This window comes from Triticum aestivum, chromosome 2A, assembly GCF_018294505.1.
Source record: "Triticum aestivum cultivar Chinese Spring chromosome 2A, IWGSC CS RefSeq v2.1, whole genome shotgun sequence".
NCBI classification, from domain to species: Eukaryota; Viridiplantae; Streptophyta; class Magnoliopsida; order Poales; family Poaceae; genus Triticum; species Triticum aestivum.
Genome location: NC_057797.1, coordinates 520,326 through 537,179, shown reverse-complemented (window position 1 = coordinate 537,179; position 16,854 = coordinate 520,326). Strand labels below are relative to the sequence as shown.

The 16,854-nt window shown below is 42.9% G+C and overlaps 3 protein-coding genes across 5 annotated transcripts; 1 reads left to right on the top strand and 2 right to left on the bottom strand.

The window, feature by feature from the left end:
* Positions 1-2,610: 2,610 nt before the first annotated feature.
* LOC123186883 (mitochondrial inner membrane protease subunit 2) lies at positions 2,611-5,581 on the bottom strand. The gene is made up of 4 exons (XM_044598564.1): positions 5,292-5,581; positions 5,110-5,182; positions 4,854-5,019; positions 2,611-3,042 (listed from the first exon to the last, which is right to left on the bottom strand). The coding sequence occupies exons 1-4, from the start codon at positions 5,428-5,430 to the stop codon at positions 2,923-2,925; spliced, it is 498 nt and encodes a 165-aa protein (XP_044454499.1). The 5' UTR covers positions 5,431-5,581; the 3' UTR covers positions 2,611-2,922.
* An 80-nt stretch (positions 5,582-5,661) lies between these two features.
* LOC123186882 (ATG8-interacting protein 1) lies at positions 5,662-9,541 on the top strand. 2 transcript variants are annotated; one of them, XM_044598562.1, is made up of 3 exons: positions 5,662-5,882; positions 6,438-7,146; positions 9,306-9,541. In XM_044598562.1, the coding sequence occupies exons 2-3, from the start codon at positions 6,449-6,451 to the stop codon at positions 9,307-9,309; spliced, it is 702 nt and encodes a 233-aa protein (XP_044454497.1). In that variant the 5' UTR covers positions 5,662-5,882; positions 6,438-6,448; the 3' UTR covers positions 9,310-9,541. The 2 variants fall into 2 exon arrangements, with proteins under 2 accessions (XP_044454497.1, XP_044454498.1); XM_044598563.1 differs by having other exon boundaries at positions 5,735-5,877.
* Positions 9,542-10,185: 644 nt separating this feature from the next.
* LOC123186881 (protein YIF1B-B) lies at positions 10,186-13,592 on the bottom strand. 2 transcript variants are annotated; one of them, XM_044598560.1, is made up of 5 exons: positions 13,385-13,592; positions 11,397-11,575; positions 11,208-11,306; positions 10,893-11,044; positions 10,186-10,807 (listed from the first exon to the last, which is right to left on the bottom strand). In XM_044598560.1, the coding sequence occupies exons 2-5, from the start codon at positions 11,571-11,573 to the stop codon at positions 10,426-10,428; spliced, it is 810 nt and encodes a 269-aa protein (XP_044454495.1). In that variant the 5' UTR covers positions 11,574-11,575; positions 13,385-13,592; the 3' UTR covers positions 10,186-10,425. The 2 variants fall into 2 exon arrangements, with proteins under 2 accessions (XP_044454495.1, XP_044454496.1); XM_044598561.1 differs by lacking the exon at positions 13,385-13,592 and adding an exon at positions 13,102-13,380.
* Positions 13,593-16,854: the final 3,262 nt, after the last annotated feature.

Here is a 16,854-nt window from a genome sequence, read left to right as displayed (position 1 = left end):
AGTATGGCGGTCCAGAACGGAACAAGAGTCAAAGTCGAGAATGACACGACAACCAGAGTCAACAATTTGTCCACCAGAAATGAGCTGCATGGTAAGTCGGGGAACATGAGCAACATCAGGAACATGAAAAGAAGAAGTGCTAAGAATGCCTCGGCCAATAACCGGGAGAGAGGTACCATCAGCAGTAAGAACATGAACAGGAGAATCGAGAGGTCGAGTAGAGGACAGAGTGGATGAATCATGAGTCATATGAAAAGATGCTCCAGTATCAAGAATCCACGGAGATGTACCTGCTTGTGTAGAAGGTGGTCTCACAATGCCAGAAGAGTCAGCAGCAGAACCAGCAGAACCTGTCGATGGAGAACCGGAGGATGGAGCTAGCAAGCATCGAACTCGCACAATCTCCTGCTCGGTCAGGGGCGCAACTGAAGAGGTCGACGTAGATGCGCAATCTCCTCCTCAGTGAAGTACACAGCTGAAGTAGTCGACGCAGTAGCACCGGGAGCACCGGGAGAGAAGCGGCCACCACCACCTGTGGAAGCCGCTAGATGTGGCGGTGTAGCATGACCAGTAGTATCCACACAGGCTGGTGGAGGAGATGAGGCCGTATGTAGACAAGCGCCAATCGTCAATGGAAGACGCCTGTGCGAGGCGGAGTCGACGGAACCATATGCACCAGCACTACCAGTGAAAGTCGCGAGAGGAGTCGACGTAGAGCGACGGTCACCATGTGCAGAGGTCGGGAGAAGAGTCGCGGAGGAGTGACCAACACAATAGGCGGAAGATGCCGTAGCGGACGACGTCACAGGCTGACGAGCACCAAGCACCGAGGAAAAGCGCATATGCGAGACAGGATCAGTGTAGGGTACGCTTTCCAAAATCAGCGGACAGTGTGGAGAGGAAATTGTACCCGACGACATGATGCTTCCTTTTTTTTCTTTTTTTTTATCGGAAGGCAACCAGTCAAACAGCCAACACAGCGGCCGAGCAAATCAGATCGGAATCAGTAGGCGGCGGCGGAGCAGAATCAAGTGGGGGAGGCTAGTGCACCACGTCACGGGCCTTCACGGGAGGAAGATGGTGCAGCAGCCGCATGTGAACAAGCACACATTGGGATGAGACTTGTACATGCACACGTCAGGTTCAGGCGGGCCGTCACAGGCCAACAGCGAGCGGTCGGATTAGTCTGCCCGACCTTGCAGACCACGTGGCGGCTGTGGCGTCCAGAAGAAGAAGCAGCGCCCCAGCGCGTGCTGAGGAGGCCGGCGAGCGTGGATGCTTCAGGCCGGGGCGGCGGATCAGGACCTGGCGTGGATGGATGGGTAAGATTCCACCGGAGCAGAATAGGAGAGGAAGCAGCAGCGGTCGTCCGGAGAGAAGGAAACGGAAACGGCCGTGCACGACGGGATCGAGCACGAGTTGCGGCGTGCGAAAAAAAACCCTAGGGCTCTAATACCATGTTAGGAAATATGCAACTAGTATTCCCATGAGGCCATAGGCCGGTATATATACATGTACAGGTGTGGAACATATGCAGGAAACCCCTTATACAACGGGATAAATACAAAGGGGTACATGACTTATATTATAACTCTAACAATACCTACTGTATGTGCTAACCAAATAATTAATGCATAATTGATATCCTACCAAATATCAACATGCAGTTAATTTTCTTCCAAATAGTATCGTAGCAGAACTCTAGTGTTTGACTATATATATGTTGACTTTAGCTCCTCTCTTTAGGATAACTTGAACCGACAAATTGAGCTGCTTTTACCTTTCCCTGTTCCACATTCGGATTAGAATAAATGGAAGGTGCAAGGAGGCTGGCATAACAAGCAAAACTGTGAAGGGATGATATTTACATTTTTGTTGCTGGTATCCTCCATCTGTGGCCTTCCATCTGTTACTGGTGTTTGCTTCCATTTCCTAGAGGTTCATCAGGGATGGGGTCTGTTTCATTTGGTTCATCAGATCAGGGGGGCTCCGTTTGCTACAAGCACGCACTTGGTTTAATTGGGGAAGCAGCTCTGGTCCTTGAGCCAAAACAACAGGAGACATAGTGAGACAAGGATAACGAAAGAGTAATGCATGCATCCAGTTTGTCGAGTAATGGGTAAACATACATACTTGCAGCATTGGCATTGGCATTGGCATTGCAGCAGGCCTAGTAGTATTCAGAGGACCTGATATCTCTAACAACCCCCTCCCTGCATTTAATAAGAGAAAAAAGATGAAAATATTGCATCATTAGGTAGCGGTAGATCATATATAGCAGCAGAACAAATACCTCCATATCCTTTGTTTTGTAAGAACCCTCAAGATGTCAACTTACATCTGCTTGCACTTGTTCTGGGCGGACTGAAACGACCAAAGACATCTCATTCAATTTGCTGGTGCGACACCAGCGGCTGGGGCCGATGCCCGGCCACGGAATCAGGGGATGCCCTCCCACCATCGTTGCTCCTGCTCCGGAACTGAATCAGCGAGCCCATGTTTCAGCAGCAGCAGCAGGCGGGGATAGAGACATTTGCCTCACAACCAAATAATATAAGCGTTTGTTAAATGCCAATAATATAAGATGTTTCTTTTCACAGGAGCTCAGCCTCAATTCAAATATATGTGTTGACATCTCTTCTTTCCATATCAACTACATTATTCAGTAGAAAATAAATATAGAAGTTACAATGCATCACACATCTAACCAAAAATTTGCCTGGCCTGCACCTACCCTAGCCTAGCAGGCTGCTACCAAAAGCTATGCTTCCCTTACAATGGATGAAGTCTTATACCAAAAGTTGTGCTACACTCGGAAGGCGGAGGAGCCCAATGTCTTCCTCCTGCCACATTGGTACATGATGTCCGGCAACAACGAACAAAACTGCGGGAGAAAGCAACCCAGCAAGGAAGAGACATGGACTAAAGATTTCGCTGCGGCATGACCCTTCCTTCCGGCGGCACCCTCTTGTCGACGCGGCCCATCTTGCTGGGCGGCCACAACACGTGCGTCACCCTCCCCTGAACCAGACCAAGCGGCACCTGCATGCAGCACACAACAAAAGGATAATAAATATGCCCATCACTCATTGCCAGGACTATGTATGGTTGATTGTGAGTGTTTTTTGTCTAAATTCTGTCATGAGGCCTGTGTGGAAGATGTTTTTGTCTAAACTCCGTCATGAAAAAGGATATCAAACTTAACAGTACATGGTCAGATAGCGAACGGTCAATAGGCTGGTGTCACGGGATGCTTTTTGTGTAAATTCTTTTATGAGGACAACAAAATCAGCATACGGCCAGATAATAAACGGTCAAAACTATGGCTGATATGCAGCATCTGCTGCTGATATCAAGCTCTGTTTTCCGACCCAAAATTGTGCAACCCAAGAAATCACGTTTTCCTGACTTAACATCAGCCACAAAATGTAAGTTGCCCTAGCCTGTGTGCTGGCACTTGTTAAACCAGAAATACCAAAAGATAAACCAGCATTCTGGATTTGCATGAATTTCAAACTGCAGGTGGACTGTATGTAGTCCATGAACAGTGACAGCAACCAAATGAACTTGACACCATAGCAGCATAAGAAATAGCACCAACACAAGTGCGATACGTTTTCCTTTTAGTACATTACAAGCTGCAGCTAGAACGAAGCGGAAGATATAAACAGAGGAATACAACAAGGATGCATAAGAAGAGGTATAGGATGGCAATGCAAGATAAAGACACTCCGAACAATGGAGCAGTTTCATGTATAAATCTGAACCATAGCGGATGATATTTGGGTCTCAATGCAATAGATTGGCTTTTTTCATCCAAAACAAAGAGGGGTTTGACTTGTTTGTGCCAGGTGCTAATAATGCCATGGAATTAAACATCAGCCACAAATGCAAGTTTCCCTAGCATGTGTGCTGGTGCTTGTTAAACCAAAAATACCAAAAGACAAACCAGCATTCTGGATTTGGATGAATTTCAGACTGCAGGTCAACTGTAGTCCATCAACAGTGACAGTAACCAAATGAACATGACACCATAGCAGCATAAAAAATAGCACCAACACAAACTGCAGCTAGATCAAAGCGGAAGATATAAACAGAGGAATACTACAAGGAAGCTCTGTTTTTGTGCTCTGTTTTACTCCAGCTGCTACCGATACAAAAATATGGTTATAGAGCAGAGGAGTATAATACAGTTATAGAGCAGACTTTCACCACCAGCTGCTACCGATACAAAAATATGATTTTGTGCTCTGTTTTATTTATTTTTAACCACCTAAATTTTGCTGATCCAACATTGGCAACAAATACGAATTGTGGTTCAGCAATGCCAGCAGCAGCAGCAACTGGTAGCACTAGACATTACAAGGAATCATCGCCTTGAGAAGCATCAACACTGATGCCATCAGTGACCAATATATGGACAAGTGCCTAGGGTGATACTAGATCGCAGTTTCGGCTATCAAGATGACCCGAAAGAAATACTAAAAGATTCAAGGGAGCAGTTCCATCAGTCACCAATATATGTACAACTACCTACGGTGATACTAAATTGCAGTTTTGTCTATCAAGATGACCCAAAAGAAATACTGTTTGTACCAGGTGCTAAATAATTAAGCTATATATCAATCTTTTTATCTGACCAAATGATTAAGCTAGCAGCAGCACTGGTAGCACCGCGCATTACAAAGGAACCGCTTTTGCATCGCCTTTAATAAAATCATGAACACTGCTTATGCTGCCAGCCACCAATATTATGCGGTTGAGCGCACGGTGATACCGATATATCGCAGTTTTGCCTGACCAGATGCCGCGGAGGAAATTTCCAAGGGAGAAGAGGATAATGTGTTTCTTACAGGGCCGTAGGATCTCGAGTCCCAGCTGGCGGTGCCATTGTCCCCTTCCACCCAGCAGTGGCCCTCGGGAATCTGCCGGATCTCCTCCTTGTCCGGGACGCTGACCCAGTCGCCGGGCAGCCCAATCAGCCTCTTGATCGTCCTGCTCCGGTGGTCCGCCGGCGACCTGCATACACACATACAGCACCATCAGAGAACCACCTGTCAAGATTCAGTATCGAAATCACAGGATTCAGAAAAGCATGAGGTTTCTTACACGAAGACGACGACCTCGCCGCGGGAGTAGTCGTAGAGGGGGCTCCGCTTCACCACCGCGTACTCGCGCCCACCTGCCGGCGTCACTCCGGCGGTCAGAAATCGGCGAGGAATCCGGGCCGGTCCGGTCCGGTGGTGGGTTGTGCGTGCGTGTGGACGGGGAGGGGGGAAGGGGGCACTTACCTGTGGTTCCGTCGAAGGTGGGGCGCATGGAGCCGCCGTGGACGGCGGCGACGGAGAAGTAGCGGTCGGAGACGGTGATGCCGATGAGGGAGCCGCCGATGCAGGCCTTCACCACCGGCCTCAGCGCCGCCCAAGCCATGCCCGGAGCGAGCCCTCCCTCCCTCCCACGCCGCTGAGACGCGGCTGCTCGCCGTCAACAGCGAGGCGGCGACGGCGACGGCGGCGGGGGGGGCGAGGAGTACGTATTCTGCAGCAAGGAAAAAACCCAACTTTGTTTCTTGTCTTGTCTTTTTCTTTTTTCCTTTATTTATTTACCGACTTTCTTACAACTCTTTCGTGGAGTAGAACAATTTTAAAAAGTCAAACCGCCTGGCTGCTGTGCTGTGGGGCCGCGACGTCAGCCTCGTACTAGGCGGTTGGCTTCCTTCCCCACCCATCTCTCCTCTGCTCTTGTCCTGTGAGATGTGAGATGTGAGAGAGAAAAGAAAAGAAAGAATCCACCCCCATCCCCACCGGAGTCGACTGCGGCGGAGCGGAGCGCACCGGAGATCTTCCCGTCCGTCCGTCCGTCCTTCCTTCCTTGTCGGTAAGGTAATAAGCCCCCGCTTCCCTCGGTAGGATCGATCCCCCCTCCACCTCCATCTCCTTCTCCTCTCATGTGGTTAGGTTGTGCGCCGCGGATGGATCTGATCCCCGCCACCAAGAAAAGAAAGAATCCCTTCCTTCCTTGTACTCTAGTATGTATGTATGTATGTATGTATGTATGTATGTATGTATGTATGATTGATTCGGATGGATGGTTTGGTGGATGGATGAATGGATGTGCAATAGGCATTCATCATTGACTGCCGTTTCTTTACCCTCTAATTAAATCATTCTAGTTGATGCAATAGGCATGCTTTCTTTCTTTCACTGCACGCCACTCACGGATGAGTAGGCAGGGCTTGATTCACCCTACTTGCTGCTCTATCATGCAACTGACTGATTATCTTATACTTCCTCCGTAAACTAATATAAGAGTGTTTAGATTACTAAAATAGTGATCTAAACGCTCTTATATTAGTTTACAGAGGGAGTATGTTTGTGTGATGCCGTCGATTATCCACGGTTCTGTTATGCTCAACCCGCTCTTCTGCAAATAACCAGGTTCTGTGGCCATGTCTGACAGCGAGAAAGAGGTGCCAGTGCAAGTGGACCAAGGCGCCACCCGGGGGGCCGACTGGGAGGTGGTCACGCTCACCGCGTCCACCTACGCGGCTGCGCCCAGCGGGCCACAAGGAGCAGCAGAGGGCAAGAGGCTCGGCGACGGCAACGACGGCCGCGGCTCGTCCAGCACGCTGCTCATGTCGGACCACTTCGTGTTCCCCCCCAGCGAGCACGAGAACCTGCCCATAGAGACCGCCCTGCTCGAGCCCCAGGAAAGTACCAGCGTGGAAGATGCTGGCTTCAAGAACGTGGGAGGAGGCTATGATGATGGGTCCGAGACGGTCAAGTACTATGATGAGGGGAAGAGCCTGTCGGTACATGATGCCGAGATGATGATGGGTGATGCGGCTGAGTTCCACACCCAAGATGGTTACGTTGTCCATGATGATGATGATGATGATTCCCAGGACAAAGTTGATGCGCCTCCTCTGGACAGCGGCAGCAGCAGCAGCAAGGGGCGTGGCGGCTCTGGTGCCCCCTGCCAGTGCTGGTTGAAGAAGCACATGTCATGCCTGTATGACCAAGCTAAGGAGACTAATCATCTCTGGGGTGCCGTGGTTGTGGCTGCCCTGGTTGGCCTTGTCATCTTGTGGCGCAAAGACAAGTTGCACATGAGCTGCCTTAAATGGCGCTCTCGCTCAGCAGTCAGGTATGTACACATGGAGCTATTGTCTCTTTTCAACTATGATTCATGTTTCTTATGGTTGAGTCAATATCATATTTTGGAAATAATATGCAGTGTAGCTCTTTCCGTATTTAGCAGTGTACATTACAGTTGTTCAATATGGTCAGTAATGTGCATGTTAGTTGCTTGCTCTGTTGCTTTATTCTCTCCTCAGCTTAGTGTTTCTTTCAGCAGTACTAGAGAAATCCATTTTGTGCAGTAAGCTACTCTTTTCTGATTTTCCTCACTCAATTATGTGCCTGAAAACTCATTGAACTCCCTGTTACACCTCCTGATCTTTTATCATGGCCCTGCACCTCTCCCCACTGTTAGAACATCACGTGCACATGCTTCCTGAAATTACGTATGTGCATTGATATCTTTTCTTTGTTACTAAGTTAGTGGGGTGTAACTATTGATGGTATTTTAGAGATATAATGGGGCATGATTAAAATTGAGCAGTAGAAGAACTGTTTGAATAGTTCATTGGTTATGAAATCGTGAGATGTATTATGTATTAAATATCCACACCAGTCACTGATTTTGCTTCATTTGGCAAGAACTGTATGTACACTGCTAAATATTGATTATGTATTAAATGTTACAGATAATGAGTTAATTTTTTGCTGCCATTTTCATTGATGTTCATTATTGCATAAAAAACAGCAAATTGGATTTGATTCAGATTTCACACTGGCTTAGTATGAATTATGAAATATTGGCTTCACTATTAAATATTCTAACCAGTCATTTTAAGTATTGTCACTAATGTGCATGTTACTGTTGCTTTCGAGCAGTACTAGCAAAATTTATTTTGTGCAGTAGGGTACTCTTTCTGTTTTTCCTTGCTCAGTAATGGACCTGAAGGTTGATTGGACTCCCTGTTACATCTCCTGGGCAGTTTATTCCTTCTTCATGGCCCAGCATCTCCCCCTGTTAGCAGGGCGCAGTTTTTGTTTAAAGTTTATAGAGATGTTGTGTGGCATGTTTAAAATGAGCAGTAGAAGAACTGTTGTGATTTGTGAGATACAGCTTTGGTTTCAGTATGAATTACGTATTAAGTATTCACACCACCCACTGATTTTGCTTCATTTAGCATGACCTTAGTACGGATAATGAGGTAACTTTTCGTTGCTATTTTTACCCATGTTCAATATTGCATACCAGACAGCAAATATACATCCGTTTACAGCAAAGTAGGATTTGATCCTGATTTCACTTTGGTTCAGTACGAACTACGAAACAGTGACTGTTAAATATTCACAGCAATCACTGATTTTGCTGAACTTGGAATGAACTTAGTACGGATAATGAGATTTTCTTTTTGGTTGCTACCTTTTGAAGTAAGTATGGATACTGAAATGGTTACTATCAGTTTACAGTTTATATGGTACATAAAGTGGGATTCTTACCCATTTTTTATGATGTGAGTGGTTAGTCTGCCTAAAAGTGGTGGATGCTATTTCAGCACCTTAGATATCAAGTTAGTTTACACCGGCAGTGTGCCAAGTTTCTCTTTTTTGCAACATTAGGACACCCAGTTCTCATCTCTATCTGATTCAACATGTTTGCTGCCACGTTTATATTTACAGTGGAATACTCCGTAGTATCATTTACTTAACTTGTATGCTGTCAGTAAATTGGTTCTTGTCATTAACACTGTTCTCATATGGTACCAATGTTAATGAGAAGAACCAATTTACTGACCGCATACAAGTTAAGAAAATGATACTACGAAGTATTCCACTGTAAATATAAACGTGGCAGCAAACATGTTGAGTCAGTAATATACCTTCTTGCATTAACATTTTGTTTCTCATCATTTAGTTTGTTTTGTTTTCAAGTCTTCCTAGTAGTACGTGTTAAACATACAGTTCACCCAGGTCCTTAACCTTTAACAGTGTCCTAACTGGTCAGACTATTTTCTTTAATGAGTTATCTAGTAAGAAGCAATATGATAGGTATATTACCTTCTTTCTTATTGTTACATTATATTTTTTTGACCATATAATTCTATTATATTAGCTCACACTGATATCGTCTTGATGACAAAATTTAGATTAGAGATGATAATTCCTGATGTCCGTTGCCATCTGTGAATTGTTATGTTTTTGTTGCTGACTGAGGCTCTGTTCTGTTGTCAGTTGATGATCTGATCCCCTGGACTGGTGGGTCTGTTTGTGGTCTTCTTCCTCGATACAATCTCTGATGAGTCTTCACAGATCGCCCTGGAAGTCATTATAACCAAGAAGATGGCCATGCCAATATGATTCGTGACAATGACGAAAGGGATCTCTAGTTGTAATAATATATTAAGTTTGACAGGGTATTTGCTTGTTGCCAGGCTTCTGAGATGCCAAAGTTTCTTCTTGCTCTTGTACCCATAGTCGTCGTACCTTTGCACTGTTTTTTTTTTTTTTTTGCATCGGACCTTTGCACTGTTTAATACGAACGGCGCGCCCTTTCAAGTTTCTACTACTCATTTTTGACGAATGGTTGTTGGAATGTGCAACTGCATGCTGTGAAATCCATGACAACAGCGTTTGTTGTCGTGCTTGAGAATGAATTCTGGGAACCTATTTTGCTTTTGTGTTCCCTCCAAAGCTCTGTTTTTGGTCGTTCAGAATTTATCCATTAAACGTTGTTAAGTACTTGTTCACTTGTTGCTAATTCATTTCATACATTGCACGCATCTCATTTTTTTTCTGCACGGATAGTTATCACGCGTAAATCTGGATACCTCACCAAAAATCCAAAGAAAATCAGTTTATAAACAAAATACAATTTTGTTTGTCTTGTTTTGAGAAAAGCTGTTGGACCAAAACTCTGAGGAAATCAAAAAATCCAGATACAATGGAATAACAGAAATAATATGCATACTTATGTGGTGAATTTTCTGACAGTATATATATATACTCTGCACCTACCAAATGACAGACTGAAGCTGGCATATACTTTCACTGAGTGAACATTCAAACAATGCCAGTTAAGTAGGATGAGTGAACTAGGGTAGATCCAACAGCATACAAAGAAACATATATAACATAAACAATGTATATGAATATACTTGAGACCATTCCAACAAACATACTACAAAATGGTGACCGACTGCAAAATTCACAACTTTATACAAAACCAAACACAAAAACCCCTGTCAACAAAACATATATGATGATGCTCAGAGAGCCTGCACAAGCTACTGGATGTGCCTAAGCTTCACAGGTGGTTGCTTTTTCTAGTGCCAAATTTACAGAGAAGACTATCTCATGCGCCTATGCTGCCGAGCCAGAAGAAGAGGGGGAACTGCACGATGGCCATGAAGAGCAGGAAGTAGTGCTGCCGCGTCGAGTGCCTCTCGCTGCCCCGCATCTCCGTGAAGATCACCCGCTTCATCGTCCTCACCAAAAAAATCCCCATGCACAGGCTCATCCACGGCATCATCACGTAGTATGAGTAGGCCCATAGGAGCCGAGCGACGATGGCCAGGGAGAGCCCTGCGAACAGGTACCCGCTGTAGGCTACCAGGTCGAGCAGCGGCACCTCGCCACCGCCCATCGAGTAGAGGAGCCCTTTCAGGAACACGATCTGTAGGCCCCATCCGATCAGCCCTCTTGTGAACTGAAGGTTTATGGCTTCTGGAGTGAACCTGCATACGGGTTCAAGTGCATTAGGAACTGTGATTTTGAAGTGTCACTGTTTTTTGGCTGAAGAAAGTTAAAAAAAAAACGCACTTTCCCATGAAGCCCAGTGTGAAGCCTGCAAGAATAATGAAGGTACCAAACGCCATGAAAGGGATGTACAGATCTGGCGCATTTATGTCGTACATTGGAGGTTTGTATGACAACCGGCCACCAACAGGCTCACTTATCCGGGTCCAGTGCCCCTGAAAAATCATTGCAAAAAATCTATTTCAGTACACCAGATAGATAAAAGAACCAGAAACATATCCAGCGCAGCTAGGAAAGACGGAACATATTTCAGTACACCCGATATATAGACAGAAGAACAAGATACATATCCAGTGTAGATGGGAAAGACAAATATACCCTGTGAAGGAACGGGAACAGTATGACTTTCAACTTGTTCCTGACATACTGATCATTCACATGGAAGTAGTACTGTGGGTTGGAGAAGTATCTACTGATCTGCAAGAGTAGAGCCAATAAATAATTTAGAGAGAATACATAAGCGATTTGAAACACCAGGGAGATCAATGTTCTTTGGAGGCTCCTTACATTGCTCTGCATGAATTCTGAACTGGAGCCGAGGAACTTCTCCCCATATACTCCTAACCCAGTTTTAATCAGGCCTGAGCTTGCGCCATATAATGGATTGTCATATGGGCCAGGCTGAGGGTTTGGTGGGGGCATCTGCATCCCGGGAGGATGGGGATTTCTGTAGTTATCATACATGGCTGCATAGAAGGAAGCAGAGTTATAATAAATCCAATGCGAATTGATAAATGGATATTGACATATGCACGGTGGCCGTAGAAAATTAACTGAAGTAAAATGTCAACACGGCATTATTATATTAAATTAAAGGATAACATAACATAAGGTGCAACCGTGCAAAACCAACAGGTACATGATAAGACAAGGGGGAACAGAGTTTATCTTGGTCTTGGATACTTCCAGGCAGGGTAGTAATTTCAATTACTTAAGCACTAGTCATGCCATTCAAATAATTCCTAGAAATTTTCAACAGAACACATCGCACAACAGATCAATATAGCATCTCAATTGTTCTACCATATGTAGTGTAAACAAGTGAAAATTTCTAAAGATGACAGCGAAATTGTACAGAGCATGTGGTATAATATCTGCCACCCATACTGCTATATATTCATATAATTATGAAGTCTGCCCATGATAAATGTGAAATATCTGCAGAAACTTGCACCTTGAAGAACTGTTTGTTTAGCGATAGTACACAAAGATATACCATTATGATCCTCTATGGCTAACTGTTTGTTTAGCGACAGAGGAGGATTAGCTAACTGTTTGTTTAGCGACAGAGGAGGATTAGCTAACTGTTTTCCGGTTATTGACTGTATGTATGTATATGAGTAAAGAAAGACGTGGAAATAGCAAGCAGTTGAGTTGGTAAAGGATATGCAAGCTCAGAACCATCATTCCTAGATGTGAGTTTGAGTAAGTACACCTAGCCTAGCCTAGCTAGCATTATGTTGTTTTCTTTCTTTCTTTGCATCTGCTGCTAAATACTACTCCCTCCGTCCCATAATGTAAGACGTTTTTTGACACTACACTAGAGTCAAAAAAAGTCTTACATTATGAGACGGAGTACATACATACATACATACATACATACACATGGTACAAGTATTGTGAATATCTATCTAATTCTGCAAGCACCGTGAGTAAGTGTCATGAAACAAGTAGGGAGGGGCAAGAACATTATCCTCTAGTCTGACTTGTTAAGGACAAGTGAGTGCATCCAACCATATAGTATTATCTCAAGTTTTGACTAGTAGTAGTACACTAACATCCGTCTTTACGGGCAAGAATAATAAGCAGGAGCAATAATAATAATAATAATAATAATAATAAACCAAGCAAGCATATTATTATGTCAAGATGAGGGAGGCATACAAATACAATCAACTGGACTGGGAAAAAAGAAAAACATGGTATGGTGTAGAACAAGGAAGGAAGGAAGGAATCTTGTGGTGTGGGAGCACATACATACTAATAATCTGCTCTGTGCATCTACCTAACAAGAAGGAGGAAATCGGCTAGAACAGAGCAGAGCAGAAGAAGAAGAGGCAAAATCTGTATGTGCTCTTGGTTGTGTGCAGCAGATTGGATCGATCCAACCTAACAAGGCGCTCGCTAATAATACGTACATAGTACTACATACTAACTCGTTAACCAGAAAGGGAACAAAGAATCGTGGATCGATAAGGAAAAAAAAAGGTACCCAAAATCCAATCCAATCCAATCCAATCCAATCGCTGGCTCGTCCGTCCTGCAACACTCAACAAGAAGAGCCACGCCGATAGATCGACGAGGTAGGTAACAGGGAGGGGGCAGGCCAAGAAGGTCGTATCTTTATATTTATGATGATGATGAGATCTATCTGCGGACGGACGGGCGGGCTTTCTTTCTTCCGGATCCGATTCGCCCTTGTTCTTTCTGGCAAGCACAGCACAGCAAAGCAAAGGGGGAATCGGACGGAATAGGAGGACAAGGGCGAGACTCACTCTTCTCTTCTCTTCCTTCTTGCCAAAGGGGGAACGGCGCTCGGGCGGGCGGAGAGGAGGAGGCTGCCGGCCGGCGAGAAGAGGCGATGTGGACAGAGGACAAGGAAGGGAAAGGAGGGGACACGCCCTTGTCCTCCTATTCCGTCCTTGTCGCCGTCGGTTACCTCCAAACCAAGGAGGAAAAAGGAGCCCACTTTGCTTACTCGCTTTACTTTGCTTCTCCTTCCTTTAGGTTGAGTTCGAGTTTGAGTTTGAATTTGATTTGAACCAAATCTCTCTCAACCTTTTTTTTGCGATGAAAATCTCTCTCAACCTACACTACTTGGGAGTTAGTTGGATTATTCATTCGAGCCCCCTTTTTTCATAAATAAAAATCCAACATGCTTCTTTATACAAGATGAATGAAATATTCATGCCAACACACCTTGTAATACAATGTGGGTAATAAAGTGTAGTCGAGGCCCCGGGACGTGGGGCTTTGACATGGACACACGATATCGCCACGGTTATCACCTAAAACACCGTCTTCCACCCCAAGAACAGACCACATCGATGGGTGGGATAGCCACGTCACCAACCTATAGTCTACTCCCACGTGAGGTTCGGGTACAACCACCCCAACAACATGTATCAGGCATCGGTGGTCGCCCAGCCAATATTGGTCGTGAAAGCACAGTATTTCGTCAATGTGACAAGATAAGCCATCTTATCCACGATAACCAGATCTACGGGGTTTATATATGAATCCCACGAATACGAAATATTATGTATGACATTGTTGCCAACCGCTTGGTTGCCGGACCCCACGACGTTGGGTGCGGGGTTTATATATGAATCCCACGGTATAACATGCTGCCAACTGGTTGGTTGCTGGATCTACCAAAGCATGCAGTAAATAGTATGAAAAAAAAAGTTGTAACCAATAATGGTGATGATGATTCGATGACAAGATCCCATCAATATGTCATGGACTCTAGAATATTCTGTTTACTTGCATTAAAATCATACACCGGAAATTTGTATTGTGATATATATATATATATATATATATATATATATATATATATATATATATTATATAGGATGTTTCAGATATCCCAACTAAAATATTTAAGAAAACTATTATTATTTTTCATACTGTTAGCAAATTATTATTTTTTTGAAAACAATGGATGTTTAAACCATATACAAGAGAATGACACAACACAATTTCACTTGATTAAGTATACTATTTAAACTAAGCGATATGTAAAAATAATATTTTATATTATAATTTGATAAACTACATAAAAGTGTAAAAGTTTGGTATAAATAACTTGAAACTCCTACTCCCGTTAGCTCTGCTTCAGCACCATGGCGACCAACTTCTTGAGGAAGGCGTCGTCATTGTTTTGAATTTCGATTAAATTTCTGAAATTTCGTCAAATTTCGACCATTTCGAGGTTGACCGAATTATTTGTATTTCGTTTGAAATATTTCGTTATTTTTACGTTTTCTGTATATAGAGCGGCGGGATCCTTAATTCTACAGCTTTCATGTCTTACTACTGCGACAACAGTTATATACTCAATAGTTTAAATTCAAATTTATTCAAATTTAAATAAAAATTTCGTTGATTTGTGCGAAACAAATTTCAAAATTTACGAATTTTGGAAATTGCGTTGGTTTCGATGGTCAGCGAATTTTTTTTGCTGTCGAAATTCAAAACAATGGGCGTCGTCGACAAAATAGTCCGGCCTGATATTCTCACCGAAGGCGCTAGTGTCGTATACCACGAACTGGATCTCAGCCTCTTTATTCGGCATCGGAAATAGTGCACGCCTCGCCGCGGTAGAGGAGCTCTCCGATTCGTACTCCTCGATCTCGCGTCAAGAAAAGGCGGCTGACAAAGTCTTATCCAGCTGGTGGTTAGGAGTAATGGAACATTTTTTGAAATTCCAGTTTTTTTAAAATAGTAAACAATATCTGAAAATAAGAAGATTTTTTAGTTTTTCAAACAATAATTCAAAATTTTGAAAAAGTTTCAAAAAGATTAATAAAGTTAAAAAAATGAATAAATGAATTAATAAAAGAAGAAGAAGAAAATGTTTAGTCTTTGGCCCTACTAGGTGACGACATCACTCCCATCGGGCGGCTGTTGGGCCGGCCCAAGCATTCGCGGATGTGAAAAAAGTTCATCGATTTTTAAAAATATGTTCGCAGATTTGAAAAAAATCGCACATTTGCAAAAAAAAATGTTCACTATTTTGTTTGCAAAAAATATGTTAAAAATTGAAAAAGACTCACAAATTTGAGAAAAAGTTCATGAATTTGATTTTGTTTTAAAAAGTTAATGCATTTGAAAAATATAAAAAAGGAAAAATAAAAATAAAAATAAAAAGAAAAAGAAAAATAAACCCCCCCAAAAATAGAACAAACATGGGTTAAAAAAACTCGAAAAACCCAGGCTGAAAGTTCACGAAGCTACATTTGCAAGTAACCTGTCCCGGTTGGTTACTAGAACTTGAAGTAAACCTTGAGGGTTGGAGTTCGAATCTCTAGTGGTGCACTTTTTTTAATTAAAAAGAAGGTGAAAAAAGTATGTCGGGTTGTGTATGTACACAAGCTGCATATTCGCATGCTCGGCGACGTATGTTTTAAAAGATCGCCCTACCCTTTATTATGAACGAATATGGAGAGATCTCATCCGTTGATGTATTTAAGGGGTTGTATCGAAGCAGAAGGGTTGTGATTGAATACTAACCTTTTCTTTTTAAAAAGAAGAATAACCTCAAACCTCTACATCAAGATGACGGATGCAACCATATGTTGGAAAAAGTCCAAACTAAATCTTGAACTTGTAGATGAAAGCTAAATCGAATCCTGAACTCTCAAACCCTGAAATCAGCACACCGAACTCTCTGATCCTGGTCAATTTTGAACCTTGAGAGGATTTAGCTGGTATTCACTGAATTGGGCCGGCCCGTTAGCATAGTTGCTCGTGCTGCTCCATTTTTATTTTTTATTTTTGTTTTTGTTTGTTTTTCCTTTGGTTTTTCATAGGTTTCTTTGTTTTTTCTTTACTATACTTTGTTTCTTCTCTGGTTTTTCTTTCTTCGTTATACTTTTGTTTTTTCCTTTTTATTCATTTTCTCCATATTGTTTGTTTTTTTTGCTTTTAGTTTGTTTCTTTAAACTAGTTTTCTTTTTTACACACGTCTAATTATTTTCAGTACCCGATGTACATTTTTAGCAGACATAAAATATTTTTTGGGACACTTTCGACATTTTTCAAATACATTACGTACAATTTTTTAAATACATTTTTTCAATATTTTTTTGAATACATGGTAATATTTTTCCAGATACACATTATAAATTTTTTTAACGACAATAAACATTTCATAAACTACACAAACATATTTTTTACATTGTTACACATTTTAAAAATTGTATACACTTTTTTAAACACATGTCACATATAGTCTTTT

Excerpts from the sequence above, each read along its gene's own strand:
- LOC123186881 (XM_044598560.1), bottom strand. The coding sequence starts at position 11,573 with ATGTATGATAACTACAGAAATCCCCATCCTCCCGGGATGCAGATGCCC. Across the intron at positions 11,045-11,207 it reads TGTTCCCGTTCCTTCACAGG|GGGCACTGGACCCGGATAAG; the intron begins GTATATTTGTCT and ends ATGATTTTTCAG. Across the intron at positions 10,808-10,892 it reads ACACTGGGCTTCATGGGAAA|GTTCACTCCAGAAGCCATAA; the intron begins GTGCGTTTTTTT and ends ACCCGTATGCAG.
- LOC123186883 (XM_044598564.1), bottom strand. The coding sequence starts at position 5,430 with ATGGCTTGGGCGGCGCTGAGGCCGGTGGTGAAGGCCTGCATCGGCGGC. Across the intron at positions 5,183-5,291 it reads CACCTTCGACGGAACCACAG|GTGGGCGCGAGTACGCGGTG; the intron begins GTAAGTGCCCCC and ends TGACGCCGGCAG. Across the intron at positions 3,043-4,853 it reads ACTCGAGATCCTACGGCCCT|GTGCCGCTTGGTCTGGTTCA; the intron begins GTAAGAAACACA and ends TGCTGCATGCAG.
- LOC123186882 (XM_044598562.1), top strand. The coding sequence starts at position 6,449 with ATGTCTGACAGCGAGAAAGAGGTGCCAGTGCAAGTGGACCAAGGCGCC.